The 11,943-nt window shown below is 54.0% G+C and overlaps 1 protein-coding gene across 1 annotated transcript in view; it reads left to right on the top strand.

The window, feature by feature from the left end:
* Window positions 1-898: 898 nt before the first annotated feature.
* The window catches only part of SCN4B (sodium voltage-gated channel beta subunit 4), a 15,317-nt gene continuing 4,272 nt past the window's right edge, over window positions 899-11,943 (top strand). Inside the window, exons 1-4 of the mRNA XM_007196581.3 lie at window positions 899-1,219; window positions 8,424-8,596; window positions 9,558-9,786; window positions 11,277-11,406. Coding sequence (XP_007196643.2) covers window positions 1,159-1,219; window positions 8,424-8,596; window positions 9,558-9,786; window positions 11,277-11,406 — 593 coding nt within the window. The 5' untranslated portion in view covers window positions 899-1,158. The remainder of the gene's footprint in view (window positions 1,220-8,423; window positions 8,597-9,557; window positions 9,787-11,276; window positions 11,407-11,943) is intronic.

Raw genomic sequence — 11,943 nt, 5'->3', positions numbered from 1 at the left:
CTGAGGAGGATATCAGACATGAGTTACCAAACCACCCCAAATAGCACTACTCACTTGTAACTCAAGAGGGTCTGGGAAAAAGCCCTTGGACCTGGCTGTGACCCCCAAGCCCAGAGGCCTGCCCTGGGCTCCTCGACCCCCACCCCAAAAGGGAGGCGAGGCCAAGGGAGTCTTCCAGGATTCTGAAGGACTCAGGACACCCTTGGAAGGGGGTAAAAGGGGAGGGTCTGAGGGGGTGGCCTAGGTGGGAAAAATGAGTAGTAGGGGCGCCGCGGGAGGGTGAAGCGGGGCTTGGACCCGATCGGTGGTGTCTGGCCGATTCCCTAACCAGGAGCATCATGATTTTCGAGGAGTCCATGAAGCCATGGGAGAGGATGGTGGGCGGTGGCGGGGGCGGTTTACGGCTGGAAGCCGGGTTCCCGGGACCCTGCACAGCGGGGCTACGCGAGGCTGCACACACGCGGGTCGGCGGCCGCGGCGGGCAAGTCCGCACACGCCCGCCGGCTGCTGCAGTGCTGGCTGCGGGCATCCGAGCGGTCCCTTCGCGGCCCCGGGGGAGGGAGCCGCTCCCCTACTCGTGTTCCCCAAAGCAGAACATCACAGCCTTCCAACACCCGAAAAGCTCCATCTCTACTCCTCCCCAAACTATCCTCCTAATTGGCAGCTCAGCGCACGGGGTGATGCGCGCGGCTGAGGGAGGCCCTGCAGTGCGAAGCCGCAGCCCCCCAGCCCGAGCCGGAGGGGAAGCAGGGGTGGTGGTGGCGGTTGAGGCGGGGGCGGTGCGGCAGGCTCCCGGGGCTCGGGGACCACGAGGCGGGGAGGCCCCGGGCTCCGCGGCGGCCACCGCCCCTCCTGCGGCTGGAGCGCTTCCAGAGCAGAGGAGCAGCGCCGCTCGCCTCTGCGCTAGCTCGGAGGTCCTCCTGCTCTTCGTCCTCCTCCTCGGGCTCCTCCTTCTCCTCCCCTTGCTCCCGCAGCCGGCTCCTCCTCTCCCTCCCTCCCCCTCCTCGCCCTTTCCGCGCCAACTTTCCCGAGCCCCGGCCGGCGGCGCAGAGCTCCCCGGCAGCCTCGGGGCCGACTGCAGACCGAGGGCTGCGAGCGCGGCTGTGACCTGGGTACCCTGTCCCCGCGCCCCTGGTGCGCTCCGCGGAGAACAGCACGATGCCCGGGGCTGGGCACCGAGGCGCAGCCCGGGCGAGATGGCTGGGCACTGGGCTTTTGGGTAAGGCAGCCCTGGCTTGGTTTCTTCTGCCTCTTCCCTCCCACCCTTCCCCCACCTTCCCCCAGAGGAGGAGACACTTAGAAGAGCAGCGCCTTGGACGGGGTGGGCTTTGGAGTGCGGCCCGGAATGAACATCGCGGCTACCGCTTCTTGCCGGACGCGGGGCTCGGACTGCTGAGCTCCCTGGGGACCGTGCGCCGTCCCCTGCCCCATCCGGCCAGCCAGCCCCGAGATTAGTTCTTTGCTGTCTGTGGTGCCTTCAGCCCCGGGCTTCTAAAGCTGAATCTTGGGGCCCAGAGTTCGGAGGTTTAAGCGTGCTGGGGGAGGGTGTCTTTGCCTTGGGCGTAAGGGATGCCAGGTGGGTTTGCATCCCAACGTGTGATTGTTGGGATGCTGGTTTCTACCTCTGCCCAGAGCCGTTTGCAACTTGGATGCTTGTTGCCCAGGCAGTAGCGTGCACCAGTTGGGGGTGGGGGAGCTCCCCTTCCTCCTGGTCCTTTTTCTGTTTGACTCCTCTGCTCTCTACTTCCTCCAGTGCCCATTGCCTTCCCTGCAGACTGGATGGGGTTGGAGGGACTTGGAGGACAGTTCAAGCCCCTATTTATTTATTTATTTATGGCCGCGCCGCCTGCTTGCGGGATCTTATTTCCCCGGCCAGGGATTGAACCCGCGCCCTCGGCAGAGAAAGCGCGGAGTGGTAACCATTGGACCGCCAGGGAATCCCCCAAGCCCCCTTTTAGGAAGGATCTTACCTCTCTTCTTAGGTAAAGATTCCATGAGGGTGGGGGGAACCTGTTTAACCTGCGCCTGGCTCTTCATTTTTGGGATGAGTATGAAGACGGAGGGGCACATCCAGAGGACACAGAAGGAGCAGATTATTGTCTGTTAATATGCACACGATAGTTTTGAGAGTCAAACTCCAACAGATTGGGGGGATGATATTTATTAGTCCAGAATGTAATCGCCTCATAAATCATAGCTGGATTTCAATGTAAGCCGACTCCATCTCCGGCACCCGCACCGCTTCCTGTTTATATTTGTCAGATTTGGCTTTTGGCAGCTGCCCCCTCATCGGGTCAGGCACACCATGTAGGCATTTGGGCTGAAAACAGGGAGACAGAAGTCTTTAAGGGCGGCCACTGCTGCTTCTGCAAATGTAAACTGTGTGCAGACCTGTCACGTTGGCACCTGGTGGAGGAGGGGGGGATAGAGTATGTCTTGCACTCAGGAGCCACTGATTTTATTACATCCCCACAACTGGATAGAAGCCACTGGTGTTCTCTCTTGTACCTTAGGCACAGATATGCTGGTTTCACAGTGACCCTAGGAAGTGGGCCTCTGTGAGGACTGAGGCTCCTCTTCATGGGCTGGGCACAGTGCCACTCTACACTAGCTGCCCTTCACCCCGTCCCTGATCAGCCCGAGTTCCCACTGTGGCCATGGCCATTTTATCCTCAACTGCAAAGTTGAGGATAAAATGGGTGCCAGTCCCTTCCTAAGCATGTAACTGGTAATGTATGTGTCCTACCCACCCCTTCCTGTTCCCTGATTTGCTTAATTACTGTGATCTCTGTGTAATTATCACTTGTGAGGGTGCTATGTTGCCCCACCCTCTTTCCCTTGGTATGTATTTATTAAGGGCTTGTTTAATGAGAAGGCAATTAAGGAGAGGGTGCTGAGTCCCACTCAGAGGAAGGAAAAGGAAAGGGTAAGTAAGGAGTTCATGGAGAAGAGGATGGGAAAGAGGGGAAGTGGAGAAAGACCCCAGGTTTGAATCTGGAACCGGGGATTTGTTCTTCTTCTGGAGATGCAGGCCTGTGGGTTCTCCCAAGCCCTAATGCCTGCCGTGGCTGGTGGGACCAGCATGCTAGGTAGACCCCAGGTACAGATCCTCCCACTTTGCCCTGTTGCTGTGGGTGTAGGGCTCTCTGCATAAGCCACGGGCTGGCTGAACCAACACACCCGTTCCGTGGCCTGCAAGAGGAGGGGTGGGCACGCTGCTTGGACTTGTTTGCAAAGCTGGTTTTGTTGAGCATCCAGTGTTGTCTCAGGGGCATGTTTCTATCCCGGCAAAGCCCCTGGGTGTGGGCCGGAAGGAGGCAGCTTGCCTAAGGAGAGGGAACTGAAATCTTTCCTCTGTCTCTGGGTCCAGGGGCCTTCCTGGCTCAGCCTTGCCCCACCCCCCACCCCACGGCCCCCAGGGCCTGCACCCCAGGAGGGGTCTTGTCCTGCTGACCTCGGCCCACTTTCTGCCTCCCAGCTCTAACTTTGAGCCTGTCTGACTCCCCCGGGGTCCAGAGTGTATCAGCTTCCTTATTAAAGTCAGCTGTGATTCCGCCTGCCCTGCCAGGAGAGCCCTGGGAGCTAAACTTAGAGAGGGCACCACGCTGCCCCTCTTTCCTCCCCCCACCCCAAGGTGGGTGTCACTGTCCCCGGATGTGGGAAAAGGTGGCAGAATGTTTCCGCCTTGGCATTTGCCTTGGAAGGTCTGATGGTAGCCCTGAGATCCCTGCTGGTGTATTTAATGGTAACATTTGCATGTACCAAATACATTTTTACTTTAAATGGGAGGCCTGAGTCAATCCTTAGACAAAACCGCAGCACCCAGATGATATAGGAGGGAGCCGATCAGTAAATAGCAAAGAAAATGGCTGCTCTGAGAGTGGCTCAATGGTTAGGGTCTTTCAGTGAGTAAAGGCAAGGCTTAGGGGCTTAGGATTGAATTCCACAATATCATGAGTAGGAGGACTTGTTCATCAATCCCACGATGCCAGAAAGAGGCCCTCAATCTGAAAAATACACAAGAAATTCTAAAGAGTTTAGTTTGGGACAAAACAAAGGAAGTCCTTCTTTATCTAAGGAAATAACCACATGGAAATAATTACCTCCAAGAAGTAATACAAGGTGAAAGTATAAAACAGTGTGTGAATGGCCTGGAGATATTGTTGACTGACACTGGTCATTAAGTTGGGGTGCCTTGATTACATCTAGACCTGTGATGGGGGCCAGCTCTGTCTCTCTCCCTCCCTTTAAACACTATCCTTCTCTACCTGCAGAGTGCCCAGGCCAGAGGATGGACTCACTGAAGCCCTTCTTGTGTTTTATAAGCTCATGTTTTAGCTTTATACCAAGCTCAGAAGGTAGGAAAGACAGCCATCCCTGGTTTGGGGCTATGACACCTCTGACTTTCTCAAGGTCAGCAGGCAGAGTGGGGCCTGCCTTGTGTCTGCTGACCCATCCACCCTGGCTCGGTCATCCTGCTGAAGTACCTCTCGGGGTCCTCTAGTGGATTTATACCTGCCCCTGCTCCCTCCTCTCCCGTCAGCGCAGGCTCACGGGGGAGAAGGTACAAGAGGCAAGCCCCTGGGCTTTCCTGTGCACGAGTCTCCCAGACACAGCCGGCAGGACTTTTGCCTGCTGGGAGGGTGTGCTGTGGAGAAGCCAGGCTTGCTCAGCCTCTCTGATGCCTTAACTCAGGCAGGGCTCTGAACTTCTCCGTGGAAACGTCTCTGCCTTTCCTTTGTCCCCTCCAGGCTACGATGGAAATGGCAGTGCTTCACTCTGGGAGTCGGGGAGTCCCGAGTGTGTTATACTTAAGTCATCCACATAGGCACACACTAATCAGGCAGAAATGTGCACTGTCATCAGACAGACCTTAAAGAAATACTTTTCTCCTCTGTTCTGGACTTTTTTTTTTTTTTCTTCTATTTAAAGCAGTCAAATAATTTCACTTTTGATGTGTATCTTTGGTGCTCTTGGATAGCCCATTCTGGCTGAGGCTGGGGAGAGGGATTTGTCCCCTGACTCGCATTCCCCGCCACCTTCCCCAGGATCCCGAGCACTGGAGGCTGGCGGTGTGGTGATCCTTGGAGCACATGCTCAGGCCCCGAGGGAGCGCTGTGGCCATCAGGAAGCTGCCATCTCCCGAGAGCTTCCGCGTCACAGCTCTGCACTCTGCTTCTTGGTTTGCGGGGGCAGTAGGGGGTGAGAAGCAAAGCTGGGGTCTCCGATCAGAAGGCCATCTTCTAGGCTGGAGGGCGGAATCTCATGTCTGGCTCCCGTCCCTAGGCCTCTGGGGCAGGGGGTTGGGGGAGGGGAGAGATAAAAAGAAAACCAAGAGTGCTAAGGAGAGCTTGGCCCCGACAGCACTGTTCTCTTGGAGAGGCTCCGTCACAAAGGGGGGGACAGCAGAGTGCCGTCTGTACACTGCTTATTCCACTCATCAGTTGTGTGGCCTTGAGCAGGTTAATCTCTCTCAGCCTCTTTCTTCATTTTGTATGTTGGGGATAAAAATAATAACTAACTACCTCATAGGATGATTGTGAGGATTAAATGGGACAGTGCATGTAAAACGCCTGTCCTATTTTATAATAGGTACTCAATTCAGACTCACCATTTATTATGTGGCCCTGGGCAAGTGACTTAACCTCTCTGAGCCTCAGTTTCATTGCCTGTAAAATGAGAAAAATGATACCTACCTTTTGGCATTCTAATAAAACTTGGAGTTAACAGGTATAAATCCTCTTGCATAGTGCTTCTCAAGGTGTCATCCCTGACCACAGCATTCCCTGGGGCCTTCTTAGAAATGCAAATTTCCAGGCTCCATTCTACGTGCTAGATCAGAAACTCCCGGGGTGGGGCCGGCAGAGCTAGCTGTAATTGCCCTCCAGGTGATTCTGACACTCTGTGAATTTGAAAGCCACTGCTCTAGAACAATTCCTGGCACAGAGGAGCCGATCAAAGAATGAAGGCTAATTGAAATGACCTCTCAGCACTAACTGGAACCCAGCAGGTGGGCAAGCCCTGCTGTTTTAGGATGTAAGGAAGGACTTTCTTGCTTTGGGGCTTTGGGATGCTAGAAATGTCTCTTTTGGACCTTAGGTAAGTCACCTAACCTCTCTGTGCTCAGTTGCCATGTCTGTAATAGGGAGGTATTACCGTACACCACTCATAGCATGGATGTGAAGGTTAAATGTGCCTGGCACATAGTAATTGCTGAGTAAAGATCAGAAGTTGTTGACAGGGGCAGGGGATCCTGGGCACGGGATGTTATTTCTGAGTTTCGTGGTAAGAGCCGTCCACTTTGCCTTCAGAAGTGAAGTGGACGTGAAGAAGCTGAGGAGGGCCCTGAGGGCAGAGTTGGGCTGCCAGCTCTCCTTGGAGCTCCTCTTATTTATTTATTTATTTGGCTTCGCGCAGCACGTGTGATCTTAGCGCCCCACCGCCGGGGAACTCCCCCTCCCCTATTTAAAAAGCATTGCCCAGGTGGCACCAGACATCATTATCTCATGTGGGCAAAACAAGAGGAAGCTGGTTTATGATGTAGCATGAGGGAATTAAGTTTGACAAAAGAGGTCCTTCCCTGAGAGTGAGGATGGCAGAAAGAGCAAGGTTTGTGGCCTTTAAAACAAAGACTGACCCTGGCTGTCTTGGGAACCAGAGCAGTTCTGGGAATTGCCTTTAGAGCTGGGAGCTGACCTGGCCCGAGAAGGGTTCTCAAGTGGCTCAGCCACTAAACCCAGTCAGTTCAGACAAGTTTCCTCCCATTTTGGGGTCTTGGTTGTCCTGTCTCTAAAATCAGGCAGTGGCAACTTAGTGTCTGTAACATGGATCAGTCTGGATCCTTTAGCTCTTACACTCTGGGAGCCCTAGGCTGGAGGTCCAAGTAGTTGAGAGAAATTACAGTCTGGGGAGAGATCCCGGGGAAACTTTGGCGTAGGAGTTGGCGCAGCCAGATGGATGCTCTCAACTGCCCGCTAGCCCTGGGGTCAGACCCCAGTTCAGATTTCAACTGCCTCTAGAAGTTGTATGACTTTGGCCAAGGCACAAGGCACTTTGCTCTTCTGAGCCTCATTTTTCCCACCTGTAAAATGTGATTAATAAGACCACCTTACAGGTGTGAGGTGAGTGTGATATGAGATTACTCACACAGAGCCTTAGCAAGCATCCCGGCCCAAGAAAAGGTTATTATTCTCAGGGTCACTGGAAACCTGAGAAGGACTCCCTCTGAGTCCTCACCCAGGGTGACCCTGGGTGCCAGTTTCATCTAGGGGCAAGGAGAGCTACTCTCTAATTTCGACACCCCTCTTCCCCATGACCTTGAGGTACGGTGGACTATCCTCAAGGACTTTGTAGGACAGGAGGACCAGGTTCCCTTACAAGAACTCATGAGGCAGGGCCCGGAGGCCATGAGTGGAAATTCACGATTGCCACCTGCTCAAGTGGCAGGGGTGGTATTGATGCGAGGGTGTGGGAAAGAAGCAGGGGCGGGGGTGTGGGGCTCGGGGGATGTTCCCAGGCCAAGAGGCCGCAGTGGGGCTGCGGGGAGTTGGGGGGAGGATGGGCCACTTCGGGTCAGGAGGGGACGGAGTGTGCAGCGCCCTCTCCAGGCACCCCGCTTGCGTGCACCCGGTTGCCCGCAGTCGACCCCCACAAAGTGTCTTCCTCCCTCAATTTCTCTGCGTTATTGCTTTACCCGCTCGGTTCTCGCTGCTGCCGACCGTGCTCTGTTGCACGCCCCCCCCGCCCCCCCGCCCCCCTGCCGGATGCCATCCCGGTCCGCCCTGTCTCCCTTCTCCTCTCGGGGTCCCGCGCGGTGGTTCAGCAAGGTCCAGCGGGAGGCGCCCCTCTGCCTCTCCGCCCCTTGGGGCCGGTGGGAGCCGCCAGGGTCGGTGATGAGTGGCTGCTGGGCCGTGTCCAGGGACCGCGATGGCCGTTTTCCTCTTCTTCACCTCACGGGACCCCCTCAGCCTCCCAATACCCCACCCCCAATCCCGAAAACGTAACGGGGGTGCCGCGCACAGCCCTCGGGGAAATTCGCAGCGCGAACGGGAGGCGCGGGTCCTGCACTTGCGGGCGATGCAGGGACCGCATCCGCAGGTTAGGGGGCGCGGACTCGCGGCACGGAGGCAGGGGCCTGGTTTTCCTGGGTTGGGGTGACTCCTGGTGGTCACTTAGAATGCCACAAGGGCTGCTAACTGGCTCGGAAGTCCATCCAGCTCAGGCCAAGCGGGAGAAGGAATCACAGCGGTGGCCCAGGCAGTGTATGTTGAAGTAAAGAGAACCATCTTCCTGATATTGACACCAAGGGTGATAGAGACCTCCCTGCCTGACCAAGCCACTCCACCCTATCGGGGAGGTCCCTTCCAGGGCTCCAGCCTGGAGGTTCCGATGGGGTTTTAAGGGAGGTGGTGCCCCTCACACAGGTCTCTTCCTGCTCCCTGTGTCCCTGTCGCTGGAGGTATCTGTGGGAAAGGCCACTACCATCTACGCTGTCAACGGCACGGAGATCCTGCTGCCCTGCACCTTCACCAGCTGCTTTGGCTTCCAGAACCTGCGCTTCTGGTGGTCCTACAACAGCAGTGATACATTCAAGATTGTAAGTAGGCGGGGAAGGGACAGGACAGCTCAGATCCTCCTCCCTTCCTTGTCGCCTCACCCCTGCCTCCCATCCCAGGCTCTGGTCATTTCTGGACTGACCCCACGGTGATGGTCCCCAGGACCTTTTGTCACCTTTTCTCCCAGTATTCTTTTCGGAGCCTGTCTAGAAGGATCTAAGTGGGAAGGATGCTTAGATTGTGTTGCCAGAATTTGGGGTCTGTTGGAATTCTTGGCTAGAGTCTTCTGTCTGGTCTGAAGAAATACCTGAAACTTGGTTAGCTTGTGCAAAAATTAATACTTTAATGTAAAAAACAGGAGAGACAAGACCTTTGGAAGACTTGGAGAGGGGGAATGAGAAGAGTCCAAATCGGAGGAGGGCCGGGGAACAGACCTTGGAAGGATGGGAGGGCAAGCTGGAGAAGAGAAGGGGCCAGGGCTGTGGCCACGGGTGGGGATGGAGCAGTCAGCAGGTGTTTATTGAGTACTCACTCTGCAATCTAGTAGGGGACCAGAAGTCACAAGAGACTAACTCTGGATGTACCCTGAACTCAGAGGGTACCGATGCACAGTGCTGTGGGATTGATCCACGTCCTGATGGAGGGTCAGAATTCAGGCAGATGGGATGTGGCGTCAGCAGAGGCTGGGGGGAGCGACAGAGGGAAACGAGTGTGGTATTTGCAGGATTCGTTACTTAAAAGGCTTTTATGAAGAGAACAGTAAAAGCATGCTACATTCTAGGGAGACCTTAATAACAGAAAGTGGGTTTAGCCTGAAGCCAGTAAAATACAGGTTAGACAGGCAGAGCTATCGATACTGGAAGGAAACCACCGGGGGAGGGCTCTTCCTGGACCTGGGCAGGGAGATAGATACCCAAGGAGTGGGCTGGAGTGATGTCATGACTCTCGAAAGGACCTTGATTCTTTCTTGGCCACCTCCTTGCTCCCCTCTTCCCCCCACAGCTCATAGATGGGATTGTGAAGAATGAGAAGTCAGACCCCAAGGTGAAGTTGAAAGATGATGACCGCATCACTCTGGAGGGCTCTGTGAAGGAGAAAGTGAACAATATTTCCATTCTGCTGAGGAACCTGGAGTTCAGCGACACGGGCAAATACACCTGCCACGTGAAGAACCCCAAGGAGAATTATCTTCAGCACCAGGCCACCATCTTCCTCCAAGTTGTTGATAAACGTATGCAGTAAGGGCTGGGACAAGGGCAGTAAAGTTGGAAGGACGGGGGTGGGGGTGGGTACCCAATTCAGTGTAATGATGAAATGCACCACGTTGGTGTTTTCTTTCGCTTTATGCTTTCAAGAGCTACTGGAGTTACATCTGGAAGCTTGAATAACTTAGCTTGAATACTTATTCTGCCCCTGAATAGCTTGTGATATACACTTAGGCCTTCTGAGCCTTGTTTTCCTCATCTGTAAAATCTGCATTCGCTTAGGGTTGTTGTGAGAGTTACAGAAGCTACATGGAAGCGTTTCGTAAAGTTCTCCGTATGTGCTGATTATTACTACTCTTGTGTATTCTGTTAGCGACAGCCGATTGGATGCCAGGCATCAAACCAAAAAGTGCTATGAATGATACACAGTGTTCTTTCTCGAGGAATTGACAGGTCAGGGTAGGACAGAAGACAGTTAAACACATAATTGAAACAGGGGCAAAGCCTGTAGAGGCACAGGTAACAGCTTGATAAGAATGATCTCTCCCTCTGGAGCTTAAGTCCCAGTTGGTGGGGTTTCAGTCCGACACAGGTGAAACAGACGAGGAAGCATGTGATGAGGATGTCACATGATCCCAGACACTGGAGGTGTTTAGGGAAAGGGCTGGAGGAGTTAGGCTGGGTGGGCATCTTCGAGGGGGGAGCCTGGAAGGCTAGGGAGGTGCAGAAGTAGAGAAAAAGGAAGGAAACCTGCTTAAGGATCCTGATCGTGCTGTGTTTCTTGTGTGCCTGGGGGTCCACTGCTCCCTAGATGGTGTGGAATTTCTACAGAGGAGATGCTCATGACTCTGGAATTTATGAAGTTAGGGCCATTAGGATTCTCAGGTGGATTGGATACGGGGGTTTGAAAAAAAGTGAGGAGTCAAGGATGACTCCAAGGATTTGGGCCAGAGCAATTAGAAGGATGGAGTTTTCTCAGCAGAGATGGGGGAGACTGTGGGTAGAGAAGGTTTGGGAAGTCAGGGGTTCAGTTTTCAGTTGAAGAAACTGAGGCTAGAAGAGTTAAGTGACCAGTTCTGGGTTACCACCTAGTAAGTGACCATGGAAGTCCAGACTACCTGGCTCCAGTGTCTTCTGATCACATAAGAGATGTCACAGGGAGATTCTCCATTTTTTTCTGCATGGGCAAAGGAGACCTAGAAAGACGCAATGAAAGTCTCATGTTTGAGGGTCAAGTCAAACCTGGGTGCTGTGGTCCCTGAGTCTGAGTTATTCCAGAACTTGTGTGGGTGTCTGCGGGAGGGCATATGTGCAGAGTGTCAGGGGAGAGGGCTGTCTTCCTGTTATGCCTTAGCCTGATGGATGCCATATTCTAGCTTCTCCTGCTTCCTGCCTGAGGTAGGCATGTCCCAGATGCCCAGGTTGGAGGCTGTGGAGCTGTTGGGCTGCCATGGTGCTCCAGGTGACCCCTGCTCCCCTTTTCCACCCCCCTTCTCCCCCTGCTCTGGCCATGAAGTGGAAGAAGTGGACAACACAGTGACACTCATCATCCTGGCCGTTGTGGGCGGGGTCATTGGGCTCCTCATCTTCATCCTGCTGGTTAAGAAGTTCATCGCCTTCATTATCAAGAAGACTCAGGAGAAGAAGTGAGTTGACTCCCGTCCTCCCACCAGCCCACCACCCACTCTCATATTATGGGTGTTCCCAGCATCTTCTCATCCACCGTCATCTACCCCTATCTGCCTTCATCCTTCTGTCTGTCTCCTAATCCCATCCTCTCTTTCTAATTCTCCCACTCTCTTTCCTATCCCTGCCACCCTCCTCCCATCTTCCAGCCCCATTCCTAATCTCACTTCCTTTTCCCCATCCTCCCAGTAGGTGTTTGTTGAATACACTGACTTCACTGAGAACATAAATACAACCCACTTGCTCTTCCTCATTCCCCTGTCTTCCTGCCCATCCCGTTAGCCTCTCTCTATTTGCTCAGTCTAAAGTCCTATCAAAGGCTTTAAGATGCCCTTTTTTTTTCAGATTAGGGAAAATATAAGATTCCATGTACAGAAGCTCTAAAATGGGAAGATCCTTCTAGGGTGGTGGGAGTATCTTATTGTGAAATTCTGAAAATCCTAATGAGGGAGATAAAAACAGTCTGAAAAGGCTGATATGGCCGCCTAGGGAGCCCT

This window comes from Balaenoptera acutorostrata, chromosome 9 (genome assembly GCF_949987535.1).
Source record: "Balaenoptera acutorostrata chromosome 9, mBalAcu1.1, whole genome shotgun sequence".
Taxonomy (NCBI): domain Eukaryota; kingdom Metazoa; phylum Chordata; class Mammalia; order Artiodactyla; family Balaenopteridae; genus Balaenoptera; species Balaenoptera acutorostrata.
Note: the sequence above shows the minus strand (reverse complement) of the source record. Positions and strands in the feature narration are given on the sequence as shown.